General features: G+C 41.4%; 1 protein-coding gene across 2 annotated transcripts in view; it reads right to left on the bottom strand.

Moving 5' to 3' along the window:
- The window catches only part of FAM171A1 (family with sequence similarity 171 member A1), a gene marked incomplete at both ends in the record, with an annotated part of 114564 nt that overhangs the window by 43358 nt on the left and 47338 nt on the right, over positions 1 to 23868 (bottom strand). For both annotated transcript variants that reach the window (XM_084253489.1, XM_084253490.1), the window contains 2 exons: positions 2467 to 2559; positions 7369 to 7596. In XM_084253489.1, the coding sequence (XP_084109615.1) occupies positions 2467 to 2559; positions 7369 to 7596 (321 nt within the window). The remainder of the gene's footprint in view (positions 1 to 2466; positions 2560 to 7368; positions 7597 to 23868) is intronic.

Below are 23868 nucleotides of genomic sequence, written 5' to 3'. Positions count from 1 at the left end.
GTGTGACCTAAGACAGGAAGCTAGAAGACAGGAGATGACATAGCCATGTTGGAGATTCAAAAACTAAATTACTAGGAAGTGTCCTCCTTCCTGCAGGGCTGAGAGCCCATCTGAGGTCTGTGGTTATGACCACTGCAACTAGTCATGCAACTCTGAGGTTTCCTTGAGCCACATGCAGTTATTTGGTGCGGCCATCAGTAGCTGAGCTCTACCAGGGTCAGAAGTTACTTAGGCAAAGGTGGCAGAGGGAAAGAGGAGCAAGAGTGTTGAGAATGTCTGCAAGGGAGCACTCCCAAGGATAAAGCACAGCACCCAGGAATGAAGGGAGGCGATCGTGAGGGGAAGAACATGGCAGTCAGGATATACTGAAGGTCTCAGTGGGTAGAGCCCATGCTGTGGAGTGGAGGCTGGAATGTGGCGAGTGAGCCTAGAGGTAGCACAGCTGCAGGAACAATGAGCTCAAGGGCATGGTTGTGGATGTAGGTGACTGAGGTAGGCAGAGGAGAAGCACTCCTGGAGTAGAACAGCAGCTGGGGTGTGAAGGGGGGGCCCCATCCATATGGATGCTAATAGACCCAGATGCAATTACGAGAACAGTGTGAAGCAGAGAACCAAGAGCTAAAGTCTTCATTCCAGGAGGAAAGTTGACCAAAAAGTGGCCAGTGCTCTAATCAGCTTCCAAAGGAGCTACATTGATTGAAGGCAGAAGGAGGCAGAATAATTTGAAAGAGTTACAGGGGAGCAATAGAGTAAGCCACTGTGTGGAAACTCAGCTGCCACTAGCAAAGGCTGCAAGGAAGGCATGTCCTCAGGGACATTTCAAACCAGGGAGTGGCGATGTTCAGAGCAGAAGAGGAAAGGCTGAACGTATGTTTGAGTCGCACAGGACACAGGCTCAGGGTTGGGGAAGAGGGTGCATGTGGGGTTCCACTGGAAAACATCCCTTTCTCAACTGTACCCCATGGCCTGGCTCTTGTCTGTTTTCAAAGGCCCAGGGGCAGGGCTGTAGCACAGAAGCCTTGCTGCCCACCTACTTGAGAACTTTTCACAGAAGGTTTTGCTGGTAGACCGGTACCTCATGGAAAAGATGGGCCATTTAAAGCAAGCAGAAGAGGGCCTCCCCGGTGGCGCAGCGGTTGAGCACTGGGTTGCGAAGCTGCCCACAGCCTCTGCGGCGCCGGTTCGATCCCCGGCTGCTCCCCGGCCACCGGTCTGACTGTACCCAGTGCTTGTATAAATAAATAAATAATAAATAAATCTTTAAAAAAAAAAATAAAGCAAGCAGAAGAAAACCTGAAACACAGGCTGAGACTGGCTGGAAAGACAGGAGCTGGTGATTAACTATGGGAAAATATAAATGGAGAGAAAGGACCAGTGAAAAGGAAGGGAGGCATTTATAAATTGATGAACAGGCGATGAAAATCACAGAAAATCATAGCCCTTAGAACAACATGTAACAAGATAATCTGTTTTAAAAACCCATATACTCCAGGTTGGGAGAAAGACTGGTTCTTCAACATATCTTAGACTGTTCATAGTCACTCAAAACAGGGAGAAAGGTGCCCACCTCACTTGCAGATGGCACACGAATGTGATCAGGTAGAGAATAACTACTGCAAAATGGTATTCAAATAAAGGAATAAAGTAAATAAAAACTAATCTGCTGAAACATTAACAACTGGGAAATATTCTCAGGATCATGATTTAGATGGCGGAAAATGACCCCAACACAAATTGACCTTACACAAGCTTTATTCCCAATTCTAACCCCAACACCAACTTCCTGAATTAGTTTTTCTGCAAGAGAAGTTTGAAGGGAGGAGGTCACATTCATACACATCAATGTATATGATGTGGGTTAAAAACAAAACAAAACAAGGCCAGGAGATGAAAGAAAAAGTCCATGATCAAATGCCAATGAACCTTTCTTTTCATTTTTTTTTGGGGGGGGGGAGGAGACTTTTATTATTGTGTTAAAAATATATGTAACATTAACCACGCTAGCCATTTTTAAGTGTCTAGTTCTGTAGTGTTAAACATATTCACAATGCAACAGATCTCTAGAACAATCTCATCTTGCAAACTGAAACTGTTCCCCCAAATGCTTGTGGACCTTTTAAGAGTGTCCAGTGCCCTGGTCAGTGAGGTCCAAGGTGAATTCTGGAACTGATGTCATGATTTGAATATTCTTCCCTTTGGGAAAGAAAGAGATGTGGTAAAAACAGTGCAATAGAAACCTTCTTTTCTCATATACACTTAAAGGCTGGACCAAAAAAGAAATAGAATCAAGGGCAACAGACAATTCAACCAAAATTCAAATGTGTCGGGCACTCACTGGGATGGCAGACCTTCTGTCCAGGCACGAGATAAATTCATCACCATCACTATCTGACAACAAGCCATCCCTGAGATTTTAGTAATTTGCCTGAAAGTTACTATTCTCTTCTATTTAGTTATCAAACATACCTTGGAATCCTGATACTATTTGGACAACATCTTCATACACCATTAGAGTAGCAGATCGTTCTGGAAGCAGGCCAAGGCTCAGTGAAGAAAATACTGCAGAAACAAAATGAATATAAGGGAATTCTGACATTTAAATCAAAATGCCCACAAAACCTGTGCTATTCTAAAATTCTTGCCTGTGTACCTGTACTGCCAACTAAAAAAAAATACATAAACCCTACAAATTTCTGGGTATAATATGAATTTAAGAGAAAACAAGTGAATGTATTATGGAGTAAAAATAACCACTGACATTACTGAACCCTTACTAACAGGTCAGACATTATTCTGACTGTTCATATTTTAGTAATTTATTGAAAGTCAAAACAACACTATTAAATTGATAGTATTAACATGCCCATTTGACAATTAAGGAAACAGATTTATAGGGAGTGAATCAAATTCCCCACAATCCCACAAGTGGTAAACACTGGAGCTGGAACTTAAACTCTTAGTTTGTCCTCAACCACTTGCTATGCTACATGGACTTAAATTCTAAGGTCCCCTGCATTTCATCCAGTCTGTCTCTGAATTTAAAGAGGAGGAAGGAAGGCCTGGAGCGGTAAAGTGTCTTTGGAGGAAAATATCGAGAACCAGAGATATCAAGCGCTAAGAATATCAATTACATAGCACTGCTAACTCTTTTTTTAAATTTTATTTTTATATTCCCCATACAATTGCAACTCCCTTATTTTGTCCCCAATCCCTCCTTTCCTCCCCCCCTCCCACAGAGTATCTCTGGTTCATAGTTGTTTGTTGATTTTGATTTTTTCTTTCTTATAGTTACTCTTTTTCCTGGTTTCTTATTTGGGTTTTCTAGATTCCTGCTATGAGTGAGACCATCCAGTATTTTTCTTTTTCTTTCTGGCTTATTTTGCTGAGCACGATCCCTTCCAGTGCCATCCGTGTTACTGCAAATTGCATGTGTTTATCTTTTTTGATTGCTGAGTAATATTCCATGGTGTATATGTATCACATCTTCTTGATCCTGTCATCTATTTTTGGGCATTTGGGTTGTTTCCAAAGCTTGGCTATTGTAAATAGTGCTGCTATAAACATAGGGGTGCAGGTGCCCTTTTGAATTAATGTTTCTGTGTCCTTTGGGTAAACACCTAGGAGTGGAATTGCTGGATCATATGGAAGCTCTATCTTTAGTAGGCTGAGGAATCTCCACACAGCTCTCCATAGTGGTTGGACCAGTTTGCACTCCCACCAGCAAGCATTGCTAACTCTTAAAGGTACAGAGGGAACTAGTGAGCTAGCCTTGGCCACAACTCCTTTTCACACACCCTCTGCAGTTTATTTAGAGCTGCCATTATACACAGGGCTCAGTGCTGGGTCCCAGGCGGAGCAGATCAACAGGGGCAGCAGGCTGTCCTTCAAGGGCACTATCTTAGAGGAGGACTCGGAACATAACACGTGGCTGTACGACAGCAAAATGTGCCAAATGCCATGGGAAAAAAACCTGCCAGTTCCTCAAAATATTAAACACAGTTACCATGTGACCTGGCAAACCCACTCCAGAAGTGAAAACACCAACACACACAAAGGCTCATATGAGAATGTCCCCATGAATGTAATTCATAACAGCCCCCAAATGCAAACAACCCAATATCCATCAAGTGATGAACAAATGAAAAAAAAAGTGGTATTTTCATACAATGAAATATTGTTCCTCCATAAAAAGGAATAAAGAACTGATTCAGGCTACGTGGATGAATCTCGAAACCATTACGAAGAGAAAGCAGCCAGCCACCAAAGGCCACATGCAATGGGTCCCACTTTTCTGCAGTGTCCAGAACAGGCAAACCCACAGAGACAGAGCGGAGAGGCATGGTTGCCAGGGGCTGGGGGGAGTGGGTAAGAGCCAATCAGTGCTTAGGGACGTGGGTGAAGAACTCAACCTTTTCCTCCCACCCCCCAACCTCCCCCACATGCCATCCCTCTGAGCTTGGGACGGAGAAAGGGGGCTTCACAGAACCTATCACATCACGGCCGCTTTAGGAAGCAGGGTGTGTGTCTCCCACCCACTGTCCATCTGTTCGGTCCCTTCCATCACCAACCAGAAACCTGAGATTCAACTCACATTTCTTGTGTTTTGCCCTTTCTCTTACCTTTTCCCATCTAGTCCACAAAGTTTGCTGGATTTTTGCCTGCTAAATGTCACTTGGGCTTATATCTTTTTCTCTAAAATTTTTCTACATAGTCTCCAGTTGTATCTGTATCACAAAGCAGTGGCCTCACACTTTGGTGAACATTTTTATTCATAACTATTGAGCAGGAAGGAGTTGCATGACAAAAAGGCAGACTCCTGGGTCGCCTCATCCCAGACTGAATGGCTGAGTCCCTGAGTCTGATGTTTTCACATGTCAGGACATGTGAATATCTATTCATCCTCAACACTCAGCTCTCTTCTCGCCCCCTCAGGAAGCCTGTGTTCACTCATGGAAGCTCCCCGCCAGCATCCCATATGTACAGAGACTTGCAAATCTCTCAGCATTTTCCAAATTAAATAGGGGTGGCGTACATGTACATGGATGACTCCATAACTAAATTACAAACTTCCTCAGGGCAAGTTCTGTGTTCCTAGATCTGTTCTTGATGCCCAGGGCAGTGCCTGGCACACAGTAGGGACTTAATAAATAAGCAGCAGGGATGGTGATGGGGTGTGGCTGCAGCAGAGATGAGCACTAACAGTGGACCTGTGCCAGGTACCATGTATTTATGGAGCCCCTACTCTGTTATAGGCACTAGAAGGTGGGTGATATATGTTAACTCATTTTTAATCAGAACAACTCTAGGTATTAGTTCCATTTTACAGAAGTGTCATTAGAGCAAGAGGGACCCAATCACAGATTGGGAGCCAGAACCGTGCTCCTCCCTCCTCCCCTGGCTCTTATCTCCACCCTTGTTATTCACCTCATCTTGGTGCCCAGAGATAATGTGGTCCAGGTACTGCCTGGAGCCTGGGATCAGAGGACAGAAAGGGGACCTTGGGCTGTTCTCCACCTATGCCACCCCAGCCAAATCTTCATCAGCCCCTTGTGGAATACTGACCTCTTTGAAGAGGTGAATGGTAATGTGATATTGTGATTTATTTAATTTTTTTAAAGATTCATGTATTTATACAAGAACTGGGGTACAGTCAGAGGCACGGGAGGGTGAGAGAATTCACCAGAGACAGAGCTGGGAGCAGAACAGGCAGACAGAACAAAGACACTGCTGAGGGGAGCTGCGGGAGAGGCAGGAGAGGTCTGCCACGCAATGTGGGTTTCCCCCTGGCCAGCCAGGAATTGAACCTGTGCTGCAGAGGCTGCGGACAGTTTCACAGCACAGCGCTCAACCCATGAGCCACCAGGGAGGCCCTGATATTGTGACTTATAATAAGAGAAATATATTTGGTTTTGGACTCTCTTCCAGGCTTAGAGCTCCTAAAACCTTTGGAATTTCCTAAGTGATAAGAGCTATAAAGGTGTCTTTTGTTATTCATAATAAGCTCCTTTTCAATTGGAGTTAATTTAACATAGTGTTTTATTGAAAAGCCTTTAGATAACTTGAGGTTAGGGGCTGGCAGGCAAGGGAAGGAACCATGAAGTAGGAGTTGAAACTTTCAGTCCCAACACCATAACCACAGAGGAAGGAAGAGGCACTGGAGGTCAAATCAATCACCAATGGCTAATGATTTAATCAAACCCATCTAAATAATAAAGACTCCATAAAAATCCAAAAGGAGTGGCCTCCCTGGTGGCACAGGGATTAAGACGTAACCTGTGGAGCAATCCGCAGTCACTGCAGCACAAATTCGATTCCCAGCCAGCCAGGTTGCTACCCACATGGAGGGACAGACCTCTCCTGTCTCGCCCGCTGCTCCCCTCAGCAGTGTGCTTCGGTCAGTCTGCCTGTTCTGTTTCCCGCTCTGCCTCTGGTGAATCCTCTCACCCACCGCATCTGTGGCCTGTACCCCAATTCTTAAATAAAAATAAATAAATCTTAAAAAAAAATCCAAAAGGATGGGGTTCAGAGTTTCCAGGTAGATGAGCACATGGAGCTGCTGGGAGGGTGGCGTGGCCCGAGAGCACACCATAACTTGCCCAAAGCATTTCTTCCATGTGGCTGTTCATTTTGTAATAAACTGTGCTGTCATATGGGATCTTTTCACTGAGTTCTGTGAGCCACTCGAGCAAATTAATGAACCCCCAAGGAGGGAATCATGGGAATCTCTGACTCATAGCCCGCCAGTCAGAAGCACAGGTGACAACCTGGTCTGGGGACTGCGGTCTGAACTGGGGCCAAGGGGACAGACTTGTGGAACTTAGGCCTTAACTGTGGGATCTGACTCTACGTCCAGAAATGGGCGTCAGAGTTGTTAAACTGTAGGATACCTTGCTGGTGTCTGAGAATCTGTGAATTGCTTGATGCATGGGAAAAACCCCACACATTTTGGTGATTAGAAGTGTGCAAATGAAGAGTATTATTGAAGGTGCATTGAATACACTGGAGTGTTAATCCTCAGTAGGTAAGAAGGGGGGAAAGATAAAGACAGTCTTGCCCTTACTCTTTGACTGCCTTGTTCTCAGGCCCCAGAAAGCAGAACAAGGAGGCTCCATTCGGAAGCACTGCCCAAGCCCCATCTTCCAATTAAAGTCAGTAAGGTAGAGAATGGAATGTCAGGGGAATAAATATAAACTAAGGCTTTTGATTACATTGTGTATGTTAAAAAGCCTCATATGTTAGCCCCACTGTCCCGTCACATAAGGGGCCCCAAATATAAAGCAGAGAATAAACACTTTGCTGACTGTCTTACACTTTCAAAATTGCTTCTGTGGCTGACTCCGTTTACACGAAGGGTGAAGAGCACCTTACCAGGTAATCGGATAGGCTTCCACGGAGCCGAGTTTGGTACGTAGGCGTGCTTTGTGGCGGTGACGATCAGCTGAGTGCCCAGCTTATACTGGAACTTGATGAAGGCAACTCCATCTGAGCCCGAGGTGCCAGAGGCAATGGAGACCTGGTTGGTGAAAACCTCAATCAGAGCCTCTGGGATGGGCTGATGGGTGCTGGCGTCGCTGACATGAACCTTCAGAGTAACCTCTGGAACAAGGAAAAAGCAACACAGAACAATTGTTATTAATTGGGCCCCTTCTACAGTGATTCTTTTGTAACTATGATAGCAAGTGGAAGTGGATACTCTAAGTTAATCTATATCTATATTCAAATATGAATCATGTTAACCAGGGAAAATTTCTTCTTAGAGACCCTTGTCTTCTTTGTATGATTTCCACCCAAACGGCCTTCCTCTTCATTCCTCCCTGCTCATAACAAGTAACTTGAAGGAAAATTCTATCTCTTGAAGACATTGTGCAACAAACACAATGCTCGCTTATCCTCCCCAGAGTTGCAGGCAAACACAGCCCAAACAAGGCTTGAACTGCTACAGAAGGACCCTGCCAGCTCTAAGATATGCAGCCAAGTTCTTCAACAGTCCTGATAGAAATGAGCAATTCAGGATCATTGTGCTGGTAACTGAGAAGACTAAGCCAAAAAAACAGGACCACATTATCTTTGAAAGGGAGGTGCCAAAGAGTGGAAGAAGAGAAGGCAAGGAAAAAAAAAGTAAACATTTGAAAGACAGATGAAATTTAGTTACTGCCAAAAACAGATCATAAATATGGGAAATTGAGAGATTAAAATGTTAAGCAATTAAAATGGAATGGACAATTTTCACTTATTTATGCAAGAAATGTTTGTTGAGGTGTTACTACCTAGAATTGTGAGTACGCACAACTGCAGCAGTGAAGAAAAGTGCTGTGCTGGGGACACAGGCTCAGGGGCAAGAAAGCCATGCCTCCTGGAGAAATGCAAACAGGTTCTGCAAGCCGGATGGAAAATATGAGGGGTGTGAGGCTGGAAAGGTCAGAACAAGGCTGGAGAGGCAAGCAGAGGGATCACTCAGGACTTGAGATGTGACTTATAGGGATCATTCTCTATCCCAAGGGCAACAGGATGTCAAAAAGGTTTTAAAAAGGGGATCTCAAATCAAATTTATGTTCTAGAACCCCAGGCACTGGTTACAGAATAAACTGGGAGAGGCAAGTTTGGAGATTGAACATGTCATTAAAAGGCCTCTTCAGTGATCCAGAAGAGATGATAAGGACCAGACTCCAGCATCATGGTAGAAGTCCATTAAAGGACACCAATTCCAGAATCACATTCCAGAACAATCAGAAGTATATTCTGCTTCTGTGATAAACCCTTTTGCTTAGGTGTGAAGGCACTGAGAAAGCAGGTGAGAAAATGATTGACTAAGTGAAATTCACAGTTAGTAAATTTCCGTAAGCCCTGTAAGCCCACTCCTGGCCGCCACTTGCCATATATTTTGAGTTTCCTCAGATCTGAAAGCCCTAGTGGGGACTTGGAATAGAAGATGGGGGCAAGGAATAGCAAAGAACATGTTCACAGAAGCTCATTTGAATCTAGCTCATTTGAATCTAGTTGAGGCCGTGGCCTTGTAGTAAGGGGAGGAATTGTGTCAAGGCTGGAACTGCCGCTCACTCCCTAGGTTGGAATTTCAGCTCCACCAAGTTCTAGCCAGGTGGTCTTGGGCAAGGGGCTTATACTCTTCAGGTCTCAGTTTCCTCATCTGCATGCAGGGGGCGGTAATGACACATGGGAAGAGACATTCAGGATAATCGCTGACAGTGAGCATAGACACAAGCCATCACCATTATGTTATGCCAAGGGCTGAACTATTGGGTCACAGTGTCCAAAGGTGCAAAACAGGCACTAAGGAGGGAGCTGAGGTGGGAGGGGATGGTTAAAACAAAGAGGAGGTGTGAGACATTCTTCTTAGGGGTAATAACTTTCTACACAAAGCTCTTTAACTAGGACCACCACATTGAGAATTTCTTTTGCTTTTTTTGACAAATATCTTATGATAATAAGGCAACCTTTTACTAGCTGTTAATTTACTAACTGTAAATTTCAGTTAATCCATCATTTTCTCACCTGCTTTCTCATATACTGACTTAATACATTTATTGAACTAGACGACCACAGAGAATAGGTAAAGAATCCTAGACCTCATTACAGATTTGCAAGAAATAAATCTCTCGGAATCTTGTAGACAGAAAAACAATACTACAAAATCAGAACTTGGTTACTTCCTACCAGAGGCAAAACCGAATGCCTAAACAGGGATAAAAGCAACGCCATAAAAATCAAGGACATCATTACAAAAAACAGTCAATTCCCTCCAATCTTATCAGTGGTATCTTTTTTTAAAAAGATTTATTTATTTATGCATACAAGAGTTGAGGAACAGGCTCCCGAGGTGCTGGGGGTGAAAGGATTTACCAAAGACAGAGTGGGGAACAGAATAGGCAGAGTGACCGAAATACACTGCTGAGGGGAGCAGTGGGCGAGCCAGGAAAGGTCTGCTGTGCCATGTGGGTAGCTCCCAGGCTGGAGATCGAACTCACGCTGCAGCGGCCATGGACAGCTTCATAGGTTGCGTCTTAACCCCTTGCACCACCAGGGAGTCCCTTATCAGTGGTATCTTAATGCAGATCTGCAGGGCACACACCACAAATTTTCTTATTTAACTAGATTGCTCTAGCCCTCAAGTAGTATTCAAAGTTATCTCACAAATGAATTCAGTTTTCATTAACATTCACATAGTAGACATCCTCTAGACCAGGGCAAGTGGGAAGGAGGCTTTATAGGGCTGCATTGATGATTTATGCAATTTTATGGTAATGCAACATTTACTAACAATTGGAATAACAAGATTTTTAATCCCTCTTCACTGTTTACAGTAAAGAGGAAAGCAACTGAGATTTGGAAAAAGCTATAGGAGGTCAACTACACTCAAAATCTTAGGTTTCAGTACATGAGTTTTTCTAACATGGGATGCCAAGTTTATGTTCTGCAATTGTGTACTTTGAGATTGTTTAGCTACTTTTTCAGGTGCTATAGGATGTGCAAATATGTCAATGATTACAGATGACTGAGTATCAATATTCTTTACTTTTGCAATTTACTTGTATGACACTATGTCATGCAGTCCCCAGTTTAGTAGCTCTGGATCTAGTACCTTTAAAAAAAAAAGTTTATTTATTTTTTGTTTTTGTTTTTAAGAACAGCTTTAGGTTCACAGCAAAACTGAACAAAAGTTAAAGGAATTTCCCACGAGGGGTATCATTTTTATAAAGTAACAGAATTAGATAATCCATTCACCAGCAAACAAAGCTATTCCTATTAAATAGCATGTAGTTTGTATTTGCTATATATTATAACAAGTAGGTTATAAATTTAGAACCAGGTGAGATATCTTGCAGATTAAAGAAAGACCCTACAAATGGCCCCAGAACTAAACATGCATTAGGATGTGCTGTTTCTTTTTTGGTCAATGAGAACACAGGGATCCTGCTGAGATGATTGCTGAATCATAGCTGGGACATCATTTTTTTACTCCCTACCCTGCACATCCATCACTGAGTCCAGCTGATTCCAATATGTATGTCTCCAAGCAGGCCTTTCTCTCCCATCCTTGTTAACAATGCTCTGGTTCAGGCCCTCACCATCTATCACCCAGACTGCTGCTCAGTCTCTCAACCAAAACTGCTATGGACAGGACCACTGAGATCCCACTGAAGGCAGAGGGAGGCAGCCACAGTTAAACTGGTCTGGCCATTCCCTGCCCTCCTTCAAACCCTCCAGTGTCTTCCCTTCCCCCAGAGCAACTACCAAGGGCCATGTATGGCCAGCTTCCTTCTTTTCATAACTTCCATAAGCTAAGAATGGTTGTTTAAACCTTTAAATGATATGTCAAATGAAAACTATCTGGAATACAAATTGCAGTGTCCATAAACAAAGCTTCCTTGGAACACAGCCACACCCCATCATTTGTATATTGTCTAAGGCGGGTTTTGTATTGCAGAATTCAGAAGTTTAGAAACTTTGACCTAGCTTCTGACCAGCAAAGCTGAACTATTTACTTATGACTCTAAAAAGAAAAAAAAAAAAAAAGAGAAATAAACAAAGAAAACCTCTGGCAACACTAGACCAATAGGATCCATTTCAAGGCAACCCCTGTCCTTACATTCAGTCCCCACCCAATCGCCACATACTACCCATGGACCCCCAAACTGTCCCATACTTTTCCTACTTCTTCCTGTTGTTGGCTTTCATTTTTGTAGGAAATAGCTTTCTACAACCTACTTTCATGTTGCTCATTCCTACTTATCCTTTAAAATCCTAAATAAGGTTTATTGGAGAAACTACTCCCTAACTACCACCCCCTCCCCAAACTGGGTTAGAGGCCCCTCATTTCCACCTCCTCAAACCGTATACATAGACAAGGCTCCTTCCTTATTTCCACTTGAGTCAGTATTTAGTGTAGACCTACTATGTGGCTAGACAATGGTGACCACACCCCAACCTTGAAGAGCTTTTGGCTTTAGATATTCATTAAGTACCAAAGTGCAGTTGTGCATGGGGAGAAGTGCCTTCAAGGAAAACTAGGTACCATGAGAGCAAAAAGGAGGGGGACCTACTTCTAGCAGGAAAGATATCACTTCAGCTCGGACCTGAAGGATACACAGGAAATAGTCAGGCAAATTTGTATATGCTTGGGCCTCCCCGGTGGCGCAGCGGTTGAGCTTTGGGTTGCAAAGCTGCCCGCGGCCTCTGCGGCGCCGGTTCGATCCCCGGCTGCTCCCCGGCCACTGGAGGAGGGTCCCACATGGCGCGCAGACCTCTCCTGCCGCCCGCTGCTCCCCTCAGCAGTGTGCTTCGGTCCTTCTGCCTGCTCTGCTCCCCGCTCTGGCTCTGGTGGATTCTCTCACCCTCCCGTGCTTCTGACTGTACCCAGTGCATGTATAAACAAAACAAACAAATAAATAAAACATGCCTCTATTAAAAAAAAAATTTGTATATGCTTGGGGGTGAGACTGACCTGGATGCTTGAACTAAATAAAAACCAGTGGGGAAGGAAAAGCCAAATGAATGAACCATCTCTCAATATGGTAGACACCAGCCACAGGAGGATGCAGACTGAGAAACCCAAGTCTGGTCAAGTTGCAGCAACGGAAAAATGTTTATTCGGGACTTTAGAACTACAATCCAGAGGGCATAGATTCAAGAACTCGAGCTGTGAGCTGCTTCCATGGGGTGATGGGTAGTCACCACTCGTTTATGCTTTATGCAAATGAAGTCATTGGCAGTGAAGTTCTAATGGGTGGAAAGATCCTATGTGGTGACTGGTTGTATCTCAATTCTGAGTGGTCGTCTAGGAGCTAGACATGCCTGGGCATGCCTAAACCTGTCCTAGTGCCTGGACATGCCTGGGATGGACCCACCCAACTCTTTGGTTCTTACCCAGACTCTGGATGGCACTCTTGTTTCCTCTTTTATATTATTTATCATGGGCATAGAAATTCAAGTTCAATTTAATGAAAACAAAATTAGATTAAAAATTGAGCTCCTTGGTTATACCAGACACCTTCAAGCACTCAACAGCCACAAGTGGATAGTAGCTCTCACACTGGACAGCAGACAGGGAACACTTCCATTATGACAGCAAGTGCTATTGGATGGTGAGGATAATATGTATTAGAGATTCTTATTTCAGAATCAAAGTAAAGAAATGCAGGGTGTTTAAATGGTTTAATGAATTGCCAAGGAAAATACATCTGAACCCAACTCTGCAGCAGTGTCTTTGAAGCCCTTATGGATGGATATGACCTTCATGTGAAGTCACTAAAGTGACCTAAACCCCCAAACAAATTACCTTCCTACCTATTCCTATACCTTCCTCCATTCAGGGTTTCATGGAGAACAGCATTCTGCCAGTATGCTTTGTGTTGGCTATTTCTTTGCTTGGCACATTCCCTACACGCACATACACACACACACACACACACAGCTCTTTCCCTTATCTTCTTTAGCTCCTCCAGTCTGTTTATTTTTTTAAGATTTATTTATTTATGCATACAAGAACTGGGGCACAGTTCAGAGGTGTGGGGAAGGGGGAATTTGAGAGGATTTGCCAGAGACAGAGTGGGGAGCAGAACAGGCAGATTGACGGAAATACACTGCTGAGGGGAGTAGCAGGCAAGACAAGAGAGGTCTGCTGTACCATGTGGGTCACCTCCCTGGCCAGGGATCGAACTCATGCTGCGGTGGCTACGGACAGCTTCACAGTGCTCAGACTTAACCCCTTGCGTCACCAGGTAGGCCCTCCTCCAGTCTGTTTAAATGTTACCTCCTGAATGATAACTGTCACATCACTTTTAAAAACTTTTATTGTGGAAAATTTTGAACACATATGAAAGTAAACAGAATAGTATGAGAACTAACCTCCCTCCCCCATAAACAAGTTGCAATGATCAACTTTCCAGAGACATTTATAATCTAGATACTATTAAAATTCACCTGATAAGGATTAATTCAGATGAATAATTTATTGCACATAATCAAAATATTTATTGTTCAGCTGCTCCTACATGCTTAGTATGATACTAGATACAGTGGGAGATTAAGAAGAAAAAAGACATGGCTCCTATTTCTAAGGAGTTTACAGTTTTGGAGTGAGCTGGGATTTAGTAAGACCAACCCAATGTGGCAGAAAGTAAAAAGAATAAAACTGGGTAAGACAGAGTAAAAAATATAGAAGAGTTTAATGAAGCCTGGAGTTTAAAAACAGAACCAGAAACAAAGAATAAAGATCTGAAAGTAAGCACAGAGGCAAGTCAGGGGTATCCCGGAGCCATTCTATTGACTTGGATGGAATGGGCTCTGGTTATTTGGGTCCATACTGCATGAATACTGGCCCTGATTGTGGCTCATTGACTTCAGTGGGTAATGCTTTGTGCAACAGATGAGAAGTGAAGCTGCAAGAGGATGGATAAGTGCAGCATGTAGTAAGCGTGACCTCATATCTTTGAAGAGCCTTCCTCCATTTGAGTTTGTTCCCATATCACATGTTCAGCACCAGGTAAAAGCCATAAACCTTTTCCTAGCCTTTCTAGTGTCTAAGGCTTTGGCTCTGCAAATATGATGCTCTTACCCTTGATTTTGATTTAGAAAGTAACAGAGAGAAGCAGGTACTTTTTCTGATCACAGGGACTAGGGAGGAGGCATCTGGTTTGGGGGCAGCAGTGCAAGCTGCCCTGGCTCAGTCCAGGAAGGCAGTAGTGTATCCCTGGCTCAGTCTTGCCATGTGGTTTGGCCCTGTTCTGGCTCTGAGGCTCATCTTCCCAGAAGTTCTGTGAGCTACCAGAAGCTCTCATAAATGTCTTTCAAGTTAAAGCAGCCAGCGTGGGTTGTGGTGTTTGCACTGTGCAGGCTCTGTGCTGTTCGGCATGACAGAATATGACTGAGGACTGTCAACCATCCTGAAAATGCACCCATCTAGTTTTCTCCCCACCCTTTGGTTTTCAATACCTGTGATGGTTAATTTCATGAGTTAATTTCATTGTGCCACCATGTGTCCATATATTTGTTCAAACATTATTCTGGATGTTTCTGTGAGGCTGTTTTTGGGTGAGATTAACTTCTGAATTGGTAGAATGAGGTTGTCCTCCCTAACGTGGTGGGTCTCATCCAATCACTTGAGGACCTAAACAGAACAAAAAGGCTGACCCTCACCTGGGTGAGGGAGACATCCTCCCACCTAACAATCTTTGCAGTTGGACACCGGCATTTTCCTGATTTCAGAGTTGAACTGAACTCGGACTTTCCCTGGATCTTAAGCTCACCAGCTTTTGGGCTAGACCTGTTCCACTTGCTCTTTTGGGTTTCCAGATGACCAACTCACCCTCAAGTTCTTGGACTTGTCAGCTTCACGGTCATGTAGACAATTCTTTGAAATGACTCTTTCTACACACACACACACACACACACACACACATCTTTTTGATTCTGTTTTTCTGAGAATCCTGACAAACATTGTCCTCATCATAGGTTCTAATTTTGCCTGCTCATGAGGTGGGGTTGGGGGGAATGCCCCGAAAATGGGTGCTCTACACGCTTACTCAGTGAATTATTTCATGATTAGAAATATAGTCCCTGCCTCTACAGCATTCTTCTCGAATTTCCATCAGCCAATGGGGAGTCAAGGAAGATAGAACCAAGCGTTCAGGAATTCTTCCTCCGCCAGGATTCAGAGAGCCTTTGCTTTGGGCAGGCACAAAGAATCTGGCTCTGTGGGAACAAACGAGTCTGTTTTAAGTGGAGCATCTGCTTTGTGGGTAGAAAACTAAAAACCATCTTTTAGTGTAATATTATCTTTTAGTCATTTCCTTTCTATCTGCCACAGATTTAGAACTAAATGCAGCAACATGGTTTCAAATTGTTGGCTTGAGAGAGGACACCACTAAGTAGCAAGTTTGGAGCAAACATAATGGCAGCCACATCAGGAAGGAAGGACAATGCGTACTTCACAGGCTCACACAAGAGCCCTCAACCAATACCTCACAAAGTGCCTGCAAATGGCAAAAGGCCGTTTTTCCCTCCTTCTCCGTCTTCATTTTCAAATAATAATTTATACTCACAGTTATTTTCTACAAATAACAGAATGCATTTACATTTTAACTTCTCATCCAGACTCTAAAGCCAGCATTCTCAATCTCTTTTTATAATCACCTGCTAACAATGGCCTCCTCCAGATCATAATGTCAATCTGTGTGGCTTTCACTGGCAACAGAGCTAGAACAACCTGAACCTGCTCTTTGGATAGTCGACACTACCGGCCGTCACCCATATTCTAACAACCTCTGGCTGTATCTTGGAAGAGAAAGTGAAGTTTGTGGAGAACATCTTCTTGTTTGTTTCTGTGAAGTTTTTGGCTTTCTTTGTCACTTTGTGTTCCCTCAAATTGGCCTCTGTTCTGCAATTTTAATTATTACTTTCTTTTTGGTGTTTAGAACTGCTGACTTCAACAGTGACCTACCTCGTTGGAAATCCAATATTTGCTAGGATGGTCTTAGGACCTGGCAGAAAGCAAGGCCATTGCCACCAGCATATCAAACAAAGGCTTTACCCCAAGTTTCCCGGAGCTGCCTAAGACCAGGGAAACAGGAAAAGCAAGTCGCTCTACTGAGCCTCCAGCACCACAGTGAGCAATCTTTACCCCAAATTCGAGGAAGTCACAATGGCTTTTCAGCTTACTTTAAAACAACAGGAAATTATTTGCTTATTTAAAAATATTTTCCAAATATACGATTATTTTTAAAATGTTACCAGACCTTTGCTCAAAGAGTTTGCCCCATGTTCCGTGGCACTAAAATCTCACAGTGCCAGTATGTCCACAGAATTTCCGTGTCTTCACAGAGCAATTAAACACACATCCTAGAATAACCAACGGGTTAAGGATCGGTTTCTATTAATTTATTTCACTGATAAATTTGAAAGATTTACTTCACTTTGTACTCTGACAAAGTTAGAATGCACTTTGTTTTTCTTGTAATTTATAATTTATATTCTCTATTTCACATAATGTATATGTAACTTTATATTGTTCAATTTAATTTTCTTCTCAAAATGTAATGAGTCTTGTTCTTCAAGCAAATTATATGTTCTAAAAAAGACCTGAAATTAACATTATAAAATATCATATAATATTATATATAATATGCCACACATGAATTATATAATTATATTATGCATTAATATATAATGGGTAATACTATAGTGATATAGTAACTCATATACATTATATGTGAATAATATATGTCATGTATAATAAATATTACATATTACATATAGCATATAGCACAATAAAATCATGTTACAACTCACACATCTTAGGATTTACATCCAATCTCTAGCTGTTCTAAAGCACTGGCAGTCCTTACATGTATTTAATTCTAAAAGTAATACTCAGTTTGTTGTTCTGCAAGGAACACGATTTCTGTTCTGTTATGAAGATGAGAAAGGACAAATGCAGGGATATTTCAGAAAGACAAATGTTCCTCCAGGTCCCCCCAATGTCCCCTCTGCAACCATTTTCTACTTAGACAACTTTTGCTCTTGACTGTACTGAGCGTTGTCCTGAAATCTCTCTTAATTTGAGGTTACAGTATCTGATACAGAATTCTGACTCATGTGGAGTATTCCTTGTAATGTGTCCCTTAATTTTCAGTGGAGGACAATAATCTCTGTATGTCCATTTGACTTTCTCTTCACTTGAAAAAACATATGTGATAAGCTTGCTGTTACAAGCTGGCAAAATGGAATCCCATTTTGAGACTTTCTGTGTTCTGCAGTCTCCAGACTCTGAGTCTCAAGAAAATATGGCTGAGTGGTAGACCCAACAGTTACAGCCCATTTGGAGTAAGGAGAAGAGAGCTGTGCAGGGAGCTCAAGAGCTGCTCCTGCCAGCTGCACCCCAACCCCTTGGGAGAGGGGATGCGATTTGAACTTTTCCCTGTCGTAGTCTCAGCAGGCTTGGCATACAATTCATTCTCACCACTCAACCTCCTGGTCTTTCTGCCCTTCCGGTATATAAACTTCTGTCTTTCCAGGGCTGCCAGGATATCTCTGGGCATCAATCAGTGAATTCCTCCCACACTCTCTGCTCCAACAAGACATTTGTACAAGGAACTGACAATCATTGTGTAAACCATGTTTCCTAACCAACATCAGTGAGTTGCCAATACACCATAAACATTCACAGAAGTACAGCAATTAAAGAAGCCATGCTATACACATACAGAACGCAAGCTGACATATACACGTATGATATGTGTGACACTGACATTCTGTTCTCTTCAAGTGACAGGATGCCTTTTCCCCCTCACTTTGAACACTTGAGAATGGAAACAGAAAAGGTAATATTCAAATACCCTCAGCTTCTGACAAGCTTTTGGCTAAGAATTTTATTAAGTCTAACCATTTACCAGTAAAAGAGCAGAAGTCATTCTCTGTTTCTGTAGCTAGTACAAAATGAGGCTTCCTAAGGCTGGTTCCATATATGGGTTAGGCTAAAAGAGTAACTTTAAAGTGCTACATTATTGTAACTAATCAAGGATTATTTAGGTAAACATCCCCGTGATAATCTAAAAATTTATTGCTGACTCAACTATACAATTTACAGGTGTAGCTAAGCGCTTGTTCTCAAGCAAAATTAATGACAGAGTGTTTTATGATTTTACCTAACATAGTATCTGATAGCAGACTAAGCTGACACAGTCCCAATTCTCTTTATGTGGTAGCAGGAATTGCTTAGATTAGCTTTAAAGTGCTACACGAACTTATCTTGGGGGAGATGTCTCCAAAAAAATTCAAACTGATTTAAATAAAAGAAATCTTTAGCAATTCAGAGATAAGAATTGAAGCAGTTATCTAACACCAAAGTGATGCTAAATATAGCTTAAAAAGCTATGGTTCTAACTTTTAAGAACTTTTCCATAAAGTCAATACACACATACATCAAACAATATCCTCATTTTAGTCAGATATGAGATTGTATATAACAACCATATATAACAACTATAACACAGAAATGTAACAACTATAACACGGAAATGTAAATACAGCAGATGTGTTTATAAGCTTCATACAATATCCTTCACGATTACACAAGAGAATTACGATAAGGCAACTCTGTGGTGAGGAGAGGACCCACAAGTATTTGTAAGGAAATCACTCTAAGAAACCACTTTAAACAGCTTCTGTTTTGTTGGTGTTTTAACATTCTCACAAAGGCACAAAGTCCCCTCAAGAGAATCTGGAAGGATCTGGGAACTGTGAACTTAATAAGCAATATTAAGCATGTCGATAAAATTAACATATACACCTTTGCCAAATTTTAAATATCTGTTGGAAGACGCTAGTGGAGTGGTTGCCAAGGGAACCACTGGAGGAAAAATTCTGTGTGTGTGTGTGTGTGTGTGTGTGTGCGTGCGCTCTTCCAGATTTTCTTACATCTATGGATATGCATTTTAATAGTTTTTGTGTAAGGCTATGCCAAAAACAAAGTTAAATGGCATTTATTTTGAATAAGCAGTCTTCAGATGATGATAATGACTACTACGACAGTATTTAGCAAGTCATTTTTCTCTCTAGGAAGAGATCAGTTAGAAAGTGCTAAGAGGGAGCTAGTAGTGAGGAAGTCGACTCATTCATTACTTTCAGAATTAAAGAAAGGGCCAAAAATGGCAAGCTCAAGTGGCTTGCTGGAAGGCTGTGAATGGTGTTAGTGTGTGAGGCTCTCTGATACTTGAAAAAATATGAAAGAAAGATAAAGGTCCTGGAAACAGCTGCAGTTTAGTCAATGCAGTGATTAAATCATACACATGGGCCTATCTTTTCAAGGAAATAGAACTATTAAACAAGCTACTGTGATCCGATTATTAAAACTTTCTTCTGTTTCAGAAGCAGTTTAAATAGCAGAGGGCACGCGAGTCTTGGAAGTGAATGTCCACGGCCGTGGGGAGTATGAATAGAACACACATTGTAGGGCCACATCGTCTGGGCTCCGCTTCCAGGAGTAGTGTGGTCTCAGTTTGAGTCCATCAACCTTAATGGGTGTTTTGTTTGCTTTTAAAGCACTGCCCATTTTAGCCCTCTGTTAAACCTTAAGGGTAAAAAAACCACATGTAGGTCACCACAAGCTATAAGTGATGGGCAAAATTAAGTGCTCATTAGGTTGCTAGTTGCTTTTCATTTAACATTTGAAAATGTCCGTGTTTAAGTAAAATACCATTTCTGCTTTTCTCATCTGTTTGAATAAATTCTGCATTAATGAGGCAGCACTGTAGGCTCACTCCTACGTGTTACGTAGACTCACAATGTTCACATTAACATCAGTATTTATAAATCCAATGTGAAGAGGTTTCCTGGACATTTAAAATGTCTCACAACATCATATATTTCCTGCTCCGTGACTATTCTGGATCACAAAGTACTGGTCCTTACAATTTTTTTCCATAGTGAACATAAACCTACAATATTTTCCACACAGTTTAAGTTTATAGAATGGTATTTAATTTGTGCCAAAAGGATTAACGTTTAGCATTCTAACCTTTACAGCTCATGTGCTGGCATCGATGTTATTAATAAAGGGATTTTATTTTTCTGTCTTGCCTTGATAAGAGTTCCACATGCCTTCACTGCCAACTCAATTAATAATTCTGCAACATAAAATGGAGATTTATTTTTCCAAGATGTAGAACAAAAGGTTTGCCATATTTTGTCTTACACATGGAAGTTGATGCTGTTTTCGCTCCTCAAGAAATCACACACACAAAAAAAGAAGGTGCTTGCCATGTTCTCCTCACTTCCTCTGCCTCTTAATCTACCCTGGTTCTTTCCCATGTAACTCCATGGCATGCCCTGCCCCTTCCTTTTGGTAACTGTGAGTATAATAAATTATCTTTTCAATGGCGATGGTTTTCTGATCTATTGGCCTTGCCATACCTGAATAATATAAGACCTTGGCTTAAGACATTAGATGACGCAAAGTTTTCCAGGCTGAGGATAAGACTTGGAGAGAGTAGGTGCAAAACTAGTTATAGTTACACCTTACTTACTATGAGGAAGAATTTTCTAAAAAGTCTTGGCTGCATGAATAAACAGTATGTTCCACATCACAGAATATACTTCAGCAGTGAGAGGAAAAGATGACTACATCAGGGAGGCACAACAGAGGACTCAGATCAGCCCTGATGAACCTCTAAGTTACCTTACAGAATCTGTGACAGTTGTAAAATGACCAAATGTATCAGGCAGTAGTGACAAAGTGCAGACTTACAAAGAACAAAGGAACACTAAAGATTTTTAAGCAGGGAAGTGCTGTGATTCATCTTAGAACCAAAAAGCAAAATGCACTGCAACAGAGGGAGACTGTCCGCGGAAAGGATAATTAGGAGATTGCTTTTGAAGTCCAGTCTCAAGATTATAGAGCAGCTTGTGGGTGCCTATGTGCATGACAAAAACAGGAGAAATACAAACTTGAATTTATTTCTCTCCAGCCAGGAGAGGAGAGAAGGGCTGAGCAGAGGTCCTTGGTGGAACAGATACCAAAATATCACAAGAAGCATCATAAGCATGGACACTGGTCTGCAAAAGAACTTCCCAAAGCAGAGTTTAGTCCATTCACCATATGGGGAGCACATCCTGGATATCACTTCGGGGAGCAACTTGACTGTATATCTTTTGGGGGCTGGCCCCTATCTTCACACTCAGAAGTAGCATCTATCAGAATCATTTGATTCAAAAAGATTTTAAGTTATAGATTTAGGTTTAGATGTTTCAGGCAAAGTATTTTTGGTTCTTCTTTGAAAAAGTCACATTGAAATATTAAAATCATGCAGAGGAAAGATGTTTAAATCACCCTGTCATCAATATCAGTAAATGTGAATCATTTATTTAGCTTTTTTTAGGGTGAGATGTTCTTTTGAAATTGACTGTCAGGACCACCTCAGAGTGAAGACTTTCAAGGACGACCCAAAAAACAGAAATGAGGGCAGTGGCAGAAAAGAGCCTGCTAAACACAACAATCTGCTCACTAGAACCATCAATTACTTCAGCATTCCAATTCTTCTGCTCAATTAGGTCATATCTACCTTCTCATTGAGCTATATTCAGCAAGCATCCGCAATGGCTGAAACCTCTGCCAGGTCAGAGTTCCCATAAGGGAACAACAATTCTGGAGTGAACTCCAGGACTATTCAGGACTTTGGGTTGCGACATTTTGCAGGTGCAGATACATACTGAGGTGCAATTCACTGTTTGCAACAGTCTCTGTTGTATTATTTTATTTCCTAATTCCATGTGCTGACCCAGGAATTTCAGGATGACACAATTTACTTATACTCAACAGGGCAATACTTTTGTTCTCTAGGAAGTGATGAATCAGCACAAAATTGTAGTTTCCTACAACTTCCCATTCAATTGCTTGATGCATTAGATGCCATATCCATGGACCATATGGAGGCTCAACCCATGACCTTGATGGGACACATACAGGGTTCCAAAAGCTTGAATTAACAGGCCATGCATAGGAACAAATAACAGTTAAGATTTCATCCTAAAGTAGGAAAAGACTGGAGGATGACCCCCAAAAATAACATCTATCTCCACGAAGCATGTGAATATATTCTTCCAACATTGTGATGTTGTCTTTCCAATCAACCAATCAGTGAGTATTTTGTACTTATTTAGGAGCATGGAGGCAATGTAGAGCAATGAAAACTTGTAAGATTAGAAAGGATTAAACATTTTGGCCATTTTCATACTGCCAGACTGAAGCCTAAATTTTTCAAAATCAGTGGTTGTTATGGACAAAATCCAAATGCAATATATTATATACATTATATTATACTTCATGTTCAAGTACATACAGATTACTGTAGTTAATCAGAAAGTAAAATCGTAGCCTCATTGTGAAAGTTAGCACATGCTAGAAGAATAAAGTCTTGTAAACAGATACACATCTGCTAACATTTAGTTTTTAAAAACAGAAAGTTAGGTTTAAAGGTAGGGAACAGCTTAGACACATTACTTCAACAAAGTCTATTTTGATCATTGTTTCCATAAATAACTGCTCTAGTTTTTCAACTGTAAAAAAACAAATACAATCTTACCATGAACATATCCCTTACTGTGAATCTGGTTCTACTTTAAGCCCTTGAACTTCTAGTTTGCTTGCTAATTTTTTATTATGTAATTTGCAAACAATAAATTAGCATATGTAGATAACTAAAATATGAACATAATTTATTCATGTTTGGATGCATGTGGATAGAAGGAAAGAATTAGAGGCAAAGAGAATCCAGTTTATCTTATTTTCTAATACACATATTTACTGAAATTATCAATATTCCCGTAAGCTAAGCATGTGTTTACAATTCACAATTTAAAGCAAACCATAGTATGTATAGTCTTGGAGGACAAGTTTAAAATTAAATATTCAATAGCATGTGAATTTAAATCCACAAAGAAAACAAAATATTTGGAGGTTAGGAATCTTACATCTAAGTATTTGTTTAAGGGCTTGAAGGATATTTGCATTCTCTATGCCTTTTCTGCAATGTGAAAAACCACTTGTCAATTAAAACCAGAAAATGCTAATATTTAAGTGTTGAAAACTTTCAGTGATCATTAAATTGTTATTCTTATTAATAGGGCAAATCTTTAATTTGGAGGAAAGAAGAACATAAGTGGTGTGTTTAATTTCTGAACTTGGATCCCCAAGGTTGGTAGATATCTGGAGGTTGTTCTTAAGCAACAGATGCAAGCTGTCTTTTGGATCCAGGACCCCGCCAGTCTGATGATAAAAGAGAATTGAGTTTTATTCACCAACTGCACTTTCAGTTAAATTATCTTTCTGACTTTGAATGACAAAATATGTCAAAGAAT

This window comes from Talpa europaea (genome assembly GCF_964194135.1).
Source record: "Talpa europaea genome assembly, chromosome: 14".
NCBI lineage: Eukaryota > Metazoa > Chordata > Mammalia > Eulipotyphla > Talpidae > Talpa > Talpa europaea.
This window is presented reverse-complemented; position numbering and strand designations above follow the sequence as displayed.